This window comes from Monopterus albus, unplaced genomic scaffold (assembly GCF_001952655.1).
Source record: "Monopterus albus unplaced genomic scaffold, M_albus_1.0 scaffold25.1, whole genome shotgun sequence".
Taxonomy (NCBI): domain Eukaryota; kingdom Metazoa; phylum Chordata; class Actinopteri; order Synbranchiformes; family Synbranchidae; genus Monopterus; species Monopterus albus.
In genome coordinates, this window is record NW_018127905.1 from 1,138,409 (window position 1) to 1,147,123 (window position 8,715).

Here is an 8,715-nt window from a genome sequence, read left to right on the forward strand (position 1 = left end):
CCTGTTGTGGTTCAGGGTCTTTCATCTTTCAGCTGCCTGCGTGCATGTTGGAGGTGCAAGATACCTGAGCATGTAATGTTAATTTTTACCTGTGTTCATTGAATAAATCAGCACTGTTTTGAAGTTATTTGGACTCTCAGAGTTAGCATGGTAAAAAGTACTGGGTGCAACAGACATCTGAGGATCAGCCTTCTGGCTCAGAGTGGTTGAACCTTCATTAGTCAGCATATTGGGCAATATACCTTCTTGCTTTCTGTCCTTGAGAAGTTGATTTTCAACCTCAGGTCTGTGGCTTGAGTCAGGAGTCACACAGTTAGCCTAGCTTAGCATAAATTGTAGCTAAAAACTGACCAAAGTACATCTACCAACACCTCTAATTAATATTTTGTATTTTGCTTTTTATCATTAATGTTAAAAACAACAGTTTGTGGTTTTAGAGGGAGTTATATGTTGGGACTATTTCTTACCAGTTATCCATCCAGCATCCACCTAACACTTCTGTGCAGTGACTTGATACAACCTCACTATGAAGACAAGAATCTGGGAATCTGATAGTTACTGGCCCCTAAAATACAAATTGTCATTTCAACATTTTCATTTAGATTTAACAAATAAGATACATGCAATTTTATTTAGCTTTACAGGTGTTAGAAATAATTTAAGACTACATTGCCATCATTACAATCATTAGGATTTATCCTCCTGTGATCTTGAATAACGGTAGCAATTAATGGAAATCCAGTTGCCGATACTGTCTGTGGACCTAAATGTCAGACCAAATGTTAGCCACAATGACAACAGTTCTCTGCATGATTTATTCAATAAATTCAAATCCATATTATTAGTGGTATTTGACACATCAATTACAATAATTCAGGAGGGTTTCACTTTTTCAGCATTAACAGCAGCAGAGTACTATAAGTATACAGTAATAACCTCCACATTTACTAATTTATAATTTAAATGCAAGTGTAAATAATGTATTAGTGTCGTTCTTCATTCACCCCTGAGTACTTTAAGATACAGTAGCCTATAAGTCTGACATTCACATACCTAACACTGCTTAAACACTGATAAATTCAAGTCTGGCATCCACAGTCTAGGAGACTAAATTGTTCCAGCGATGGTTCTTCTCAGTAACAGAGTGACACAAGTGCTGTATTGAGGTAGAAACCTCGCTTCAGGACTGGATGCATCATCATCTGATTAATCTCTCTGACTCTCTATTCATTAGCATTCATTAGATAGCAGTACCTAAACCTGAAATGTTCTGAAATAATACAGTACTGCAAGTTTAACCCTTAAAGGAACATTTTGAGGAGCTTTAAGGAAGCTTTAAAGTGCATCATAACAGCATGATTATCCCAGCCACTCAATATGGTCCTTTTGTACTTGTTCCAGTGTCATACATAAACTATGCAGCTTCCATCTCATCATCATTTTCTTCTGAGCAAAGGAACATGTCAAAAAACAAGTACAACTCCAGATATGAATAGAACTGATAGTGGTAATCATAGCATTTTTGAAATTAAACAGTGACAAATATGAGTTATCAACAGGTAAATGTGATGAGTAAGGTCTTAGCAGTAACTCCCTCTGAGAAAGATTACATGACACCAAAACCACAAAAGACATGACAGAACAACATGAAAATACATTCTTTCAAGATTCGTCTGAGCACTGAGTCATGGTCCATGTTCAGAGTGCAAATTAACTCAGCAAAGGAATTGTTTTTTAGATTTCTCAACTGAAATCATGCTTCCTCTCCATTATCTATACTATACTGCTTATACAGTACTAACGAGGGGCATGGTGGGCTGGAGCCAATCCCAGCTGACATGGAAATATAGCATTGATTTTGATGAATATAACATAACACATTTAAATGTGGTTTACTTTTAACAAATGCAGCAAGGACATTTGAGGCTATCATCACTATTTGGTTTAGGAAATAACTGTGCAACTTGGGAAACAAGTTTTAAGTTTTGATTCCAGTGCTGCAAACAAAACAGTTCTCTCTCTTTCAGATGAATGGTTAGACTATGAACCTCTCACAGTCTCAAAAGATTTTATTTTTTTTATCTGTTCTTTTAAGCTTAAAACGTTTTTGAGGGGATACTTCTTTGACTCAGAACAAGAGTCAGTGAAGATTATAGAAATACTTTCAGCACAGCACAAAGTGCTGTTAAATGACCCTCCGATGTTTTCAAAGACTACCTGGTTAATGTTTATCATAAAAAGAGATCAGCTCTGTGACTTATATGTGTATGTAAAAAAAAACAGTACATGAAAGGTACAAACTGCTATTAACAATTAACTGGATTTATCTGGAGAGTGCAATTACTTCAACCATCGCTTTTCCAAACTATGGCTTTTGCTCTGAGAGGTTGTTTGTACTGTACATCACATATCATGCAGGCCTGCAAACTGGGAAGTGCTGTTCCCATCTTCTTTTGAATGGTAGAGTTTACTAACATGAAGTGTCGGCAAAAAGGCTTGTACATAATGTGCACTACTTCCATGCACTGCAGCTGGCTTTTCAAGCTGATGATAAAACATCACATTGACATCACACAACCTTAACTAGAGCACTATGGGAATCTGGTCATCAGTGTAATAAAACCCATAAAACAGCAGATGTACTGACTTCACCATGACTATATTTTACATCTAAAAAAACCCAAATTCCAACAAGTTAGCGGGATATAATATGCTCTAGAAAGGTTATATGTCATTTAAGGTTAGAAAGCAAGTATGGCTTCTTAATGTCAGGGCAAGTTTGACTGGCCCCTGAAAGTGCGTTACTTTATAACTATTATGAGCTCTCAGCTATTTCTGTTATGTCGGCAAGGCTACCACACTTCCTGCTGCAAGGGTAACTTGGAAAGAGAGAGGAAATGAGAGTTTGTATTATTGTTTGTGTAAGTCAGAGGAAGAGAAGGTAGGCCTAACAAAACAAGTCAGAAAAAACCTGATATAAGATACAGTCAGGAAAAAAATTATTTGAACCCCAGCTGATTTTGTAAGTTTGCCCACTAACAAAGAAATGATCAGTCTACAATTTCAATGGTAGGTTTATTTCAACAGTGAGTGACACAACAATAACAAAAAATCCAGAAAAATGCATTACAAAAAAGTTATAAAGTAATTTGCATTTTCATGAATGAAATAAGTATTTGATCCCCTTGGCAGAAAAACACCCCCAAAGCATAATGTTTCCACCTCCATATTTGACGGTGGGGACGGTGTTTTTGGAGTCAGGCAGCATTCCTCCTCCTCCAAACATGGCGAGTTGAGTTCATGCCAAAGAGCTCGATTTTGGTCTCATCTGACCACAACACTTTCACCCAGTCTTCCTCTGAATCAGTCAGATGTTCAGTGGCAAACTTGAAATGGGCCTGTAGATGTGCTTTCTTGAGCAGGGGGACCTTGCAGGCACAGAAGGATTTCAGTCCTTCACGGCGTAGTGTGTTACCAACTGTTTTTTTGGTGACTATGGTCCCAGCTGCCTTGAGATCATTGACAAGTTCCTCCCGAGTAATTCTGGGCTGATTCCTCACCGTTCTCATTATCATTGAAACTCCACGAGGTGAGATCTTGCATGGAGCTCCAGACCAAGGGAGATTGGCAGTTAATTTATGTTTCTTCCAGTTGCGAATATTCGCACCAACTGTTGTCAGCTTCTCACCCAGGTGCTTGGCGATGGTCTTGTAGCCCATTCCAGCCTTGTGTAGGTCCACAGTCTTGTCCCTGACATCCTTGGAAAGCTCTTTGGTCTTGGCCATGGTGAAGAGTTTGGAATCTGGATTGATTGATTGCTTCTGTGGACAGGTCTCTTTTATACAGGTAACGAGCTGAGAGGGCTCCCAATGTCAGCTCCTTACCTGTATAAAATACACCTGGGAGCCAGAGATCTTGTTGACTGATAGGGGATCAAATACCTATTTCATTCATGAAAATGCAAACTAATGTATAACTTTTTTGTAATGCATTTTTCTGGATTTTTTTTGTTATTGTTGTGTCTCTCACTGTTCAAATAAACCTACCATTGAAACTGTAGACTGATCATTTCTTTGTTAGTGGGCAAACTTACAAAATCAGCTGGGGTTCAAATAATTTTTTCCCTGACTGTATCTGTATGATCACTGACATTTAAGGTGTTTCTTGGGGCGTTCCTTTGCTAGTTGGTCTCTCTGAGGTCCGTAGATGCAGTTGGCATGCCAGGAGAACCACAAAATGATGGAGATGATGGTGGTCTGGAGGAGGAGCATCACCCCGTAGGTGGAAGCTATGGTAGGTCCAGGTAGGTGGGATAAGGTGGCAGGTGGCAGCAGCAGAGTCGGACTAAGCAGGATGGCTCTCATCTCAGCCTTGATCATGTGAAGTTCGTCAAGGATGGACAAAAACGTAAAGCAGTGGAACCACTGGTGGCTGTGCCCCCAGATGTCAAAGCGACCTGGGGCCAGTCGCTCTGGGAACTTGCTGATGTTGAAGACAGCTGACACCAGCAGCCAGAGGCAGTGGTGATAGAAGAACTTGGACATAGTGCTGGAAGTAACAAAGGAGGCTGAGGTGGTGGAATAAGGAGATTTGGTGAAGAGGCGGTAGAAGACTGGCGTGGAAGAGCTAAGGAATGGCAGGAGGAACACAAAGGTCCGGATGATGTATCGATGCTGCTTCCACTTCAGGCGAGTATTGCAGCAAGATATGACACAAATGATTGCTACAGCACATGTGCATGGGATATATAAGGTTTCAAAAAACACACTGAACTCTGGGATTGCATAGGATGATACAGGAACCCTTGTTGGTTCATGTTTCAAGTCCATATGGGAGATGTTATGTTCTCCTGTCTCCACTATCCCTGCCCGAGGATGGATATAGTAGTAGTATGCCAGTGATGAACCAACTGTGTAGGCACTGATAGTACCATAATCCACAAAGAAGCAGACTTCTCTTACCACCAGAGACATTGAGTTGAGCAGGTGGGCCATGCTGCTAGCCATTAGCAGACAGAACACCCCAATAAAGTAGTTCCACAATGGATAGAAGAAAGGAGCATCACTATGCGGTGCGCCATCCCAACCAAACACCTCCATAAAATAGTAGAAAAAAATGAAAACTGGGAGGAAGTGTGTCCAGAAGTTGCCTGTTTCATTGGTAGGCCTGAATGCTGATAGCAAGCATTCTCTTAGGCTGTAGTTTGGGAAGCGGTACCCAGTCAGGATGAAATTTTCTATGACCCGAGGTGGAACATCTGTATGTCTCAGAAGAGGTAATGGCTGACCACAGTTCAGGAGCATAATGGCAACAGTTTAAGTTGCTGAATGCCAAGAATGTCTATTTGTATCTGACCTTTCCTGCAAAGCACTTCAGTTTTTATTGCTTGGCTATTGACTTTGTTATTGATCACAGCGTAATTAGTGATCACTACCATACAATCTGTTGTTCATAAGTGAATAAGGCATAGGTGCTCTAGCTGGAAAAGACCTTTCACCCTGGGTGTTCTTTGGACTTTTGATCCTGGTTCCAGTTGTGGGGCCTTGCGTGTTGTAGGCTGATCCAAAGAGCAGAGGCAGTATACAATCAGGTGGTATACTGAGAGAGACTGGCTGGAGAGAGTGCAGAATCCAGCAGACTCAGGCCAGGTTAACTTTTTCTTTTTGGTTTCCTCTTTGACGCCAGAGCTTTATAGAAGGTCAGCAAAATATCCTGTACAGGAAGCATATCACGCTATTGATCTTGGTCCGCTATTTTGCATAGGACATGATCCTTACAGATGTTTTTCTTGTTCACTCATATACATGTTCACAGCTTGTTATGCATAGTTCTGCAGCAGCAAATAAAATGAAGGTCACTTATTACAGTGTTACAAGGTTGAGCAGCACTTCAATTACTGTCCATTGTATCATTACAGCAGAGATGTCCTTTAGATGCGTCCATGAAGCTCTGTGGTATGTAGGTCATGTTGGCAGTCACTGTTATATTAGACTATTCTGGACTTGTATTCCTCCTGTTGTTCCTGGTCTGTTGTCTGTATCCACATCTGAGTTTAAATTCATCCAGTTTCCATTGCGTTTCACTGTAGGGCGCTGCAGAAAAGAATAAGTCGCAGGGGGTGAAAAAAACATGCCGGTGCTCAGTCTTTCAATACAAGATCACTTTAAAAAAAACCCATTATATAACCGGGAATTGCAGAAATGATTTCGTAAGTATAAGCTAGCACGCTGCCGTTAGTGTCGAGTCCTCAGAATCTTAACTAGCCGGTATTTCAGCTTAACGCTGACAACCAGAGACGGCTTAATAGGTACCACCGTTAAGTTACTCGTGCGTCAATGCCGGGGTTCCCGTTTAGATTTTCAAAATAAAACCCAGGGGCTGTGATGTAATACTTTTTAGAGGTCATATTGGTAGATTCAGGGGACACAGGGGTGCGGTGGATGGATAATGCTAGATTCCAAATACCTACCAGGACAACTACATATACGTGACTCACATAGCACCTCATCAAATTAAAATGTCTTTATTAACAGGACCATTCATTGAACCTTTGACTGGACAATAACCCTCAGTGCAATACCTGTAAATATACATTGTACAGATTATACAGATTCGTACAGGTCTCTATTTTTAAGTACTCTGATTTTATTCCTATTTATCTCATTTCAATGCGCATTCCTTTGTCTGTCTGCATTGTTTACTGCCTGTTTATACTGCTTATTTTGCATTGTTTGCACTGTTTGTTGCTTGTTAACACTGCTTATTTTGTTATATTACACAGCCTTATGCTGGTTTACTGTTTACTTGCCCCTTGCATGGGGATATGTACATACACATTGAGAGCTGATGTACCAGAGTCAAATTCCTCGTGTGTCCGACACACCTGGTCAATAAAGCAGATTCTGATTCTGATTTATTATCAGAATCTACAGTTAGGAAACATTGTAGGCTATAGGCCTATGTATTGTGTAATTGCATAGTATAGATACATATAAATAACAAGTGAAAAAGTGTAAAAATACTGTATGTAAAAGCTAGACTGTAAGTATATTTTTCAGGAGCTCAGCTCTGGTTTTTGTCCAGTAAAAATACCACCTAATTTTGGCATTACATCTATAATCCCAAAAGATTTCACTCATTCAGACTTTTTGTAACAAAAATCTGGATGATACATTTTAATATAAATCACTATATCACTATAAATCACCTTTCTAAAATTTGTTTATATATATATATGCTACTAAAATCGAGTTCAAATGGTCATATGGCATTAGTAAAATTCTTTATTTTCTTCAATGATTTTTTTAAAATTAACACTAGCCTACATTTCAGTTTAGAAAAATATTTTTATTAGCATATTTAGGCACTTATTTATTAGATAATAGTACACTTCCAAACTTGCACATTCCAACATTCATTAGATAGTACAGTACAGTATAGTATAGCAGTGTTGTCTAAACAAACTAACTTTTTTCTAGCATTATGAATCATTACATTTGCCCAGTAAACATGGTGGGCTCAACAAAGGTCTGACAAATTTGCAATTTGGGGGAAAAATGAAAACATGACTCTTTTGTTTTGAAGGCAAATGTACTTAGTTTCCGGTCTCGTCCTACCTCACTGAAGCAGTTCAACTGACAGCCGAACTAATTTAAGGCTTTCATAAAACTGCATTTTCCTTCCATGTATTTTTGTGAGTCGACCTCGGCATACGGGAGTCAGGACCGGAACAGATTAAAAGTAAATCGGAGGAAGTAAAATGGTGGCGTTCTAACGGTGTCCCCGTTACCTGATCAAAATGCACAGGCCATCCCTGTTGAGCAATCCTGTTAGAGAATCAGTATGCGCCTCCCGCCGCCTCTCTTATCTCGACCTGTTACACATGCACTAAAGTATTTTACAGCCTATATGTAACAATATCATTATTACTAAGTTCTGTCATTGCTTATACAGAGCAATCTTATCTACAGTGACGGATCTTATAGCTATTTCCCAGTCACTGGGGGTCCTGAAAAGTGGTTCAGAAGGAAAAAGAAATCCGTTTAAATAGCAACAACAGGTTATAAAGAATTACCGCACAAATTTCAATCTTCCTGTGACACTTCTCACTTTCCTTGGAGAATTTCAATTATACAGTACTATTTTGAATAAATGGTTTGTTTGTTTTTATTCTAGCCAATTCTAATTTAATCTATCTATATAGGCTATTGCAAACATTGGCTTAATATTGTACCTCACAAAGCTTTATTGGTACTTATATTGTCTATATAACATATATTATTGTATACAATGTATTGCCTGTACAAACAAGACTTATTCTGATGGCTCAGTACAGCTACTTTTTGCAACATTACACACAGAGAAAAGAAAATGCTTATCTGTGTATCAGTAAACTAGCCCCACAGGCAAGCGACCCTGGCCATCCATCTGTTCATTCACCCTCCAGCACTGACTGGTGTGGCCGGATGTCAGGAAGTCTTTGAACCAGCCATTTTAGCAGGATGGGGTGTAGGAGGAGGATGATGGACTGGCCATTTCCTAGTCTCCCCTGAGATATAAGGCCGGAATAATGCTTCTCTAAAGATGCACTTAAAAATCTCTGCAGATCTAGCCACAGGGATGTCATGTTTAGCCCAGGGTTTAGGTATAGAAGTGTGGTTCCTCCTACCCTAATCTGAACCTAACTTCACCCTTCACCCAGTTTCTTCCCCCTAC

General features: G+C 39.6%; 1 protein-coding gene across 1 annotated transcript; it reads right to left on the reverse strand.

The window, feature by feature from the left end:
- Positions 1-4,088: 4,088 nt before the first annotated feature.
- Positions 4,089-8,695, reverse strand: paqr9 (progestin and adipoQ receptor family member 9). Its single transcript, XM_020594987.1, has 2 exons — positions 7,790-8,695; positions 4,089-6,092 (listed from the first exon to the last, which is right to left on the reverse strand). Exon 2 carries the CDS (start codon positions 5,301-5,303, stop codon positions 4,143-4,145), a length of 1,161 nt encoding a protein of 386 aa, XP_020450643.1. The 5' UTR covers positions 5,304-6,092; positions 7,790-8,695; the 3' UTR covers positions 4,089-4,142.
- Between the last annotated feature and the right edge of the window lie 20 nt (positions 8,696-8,715).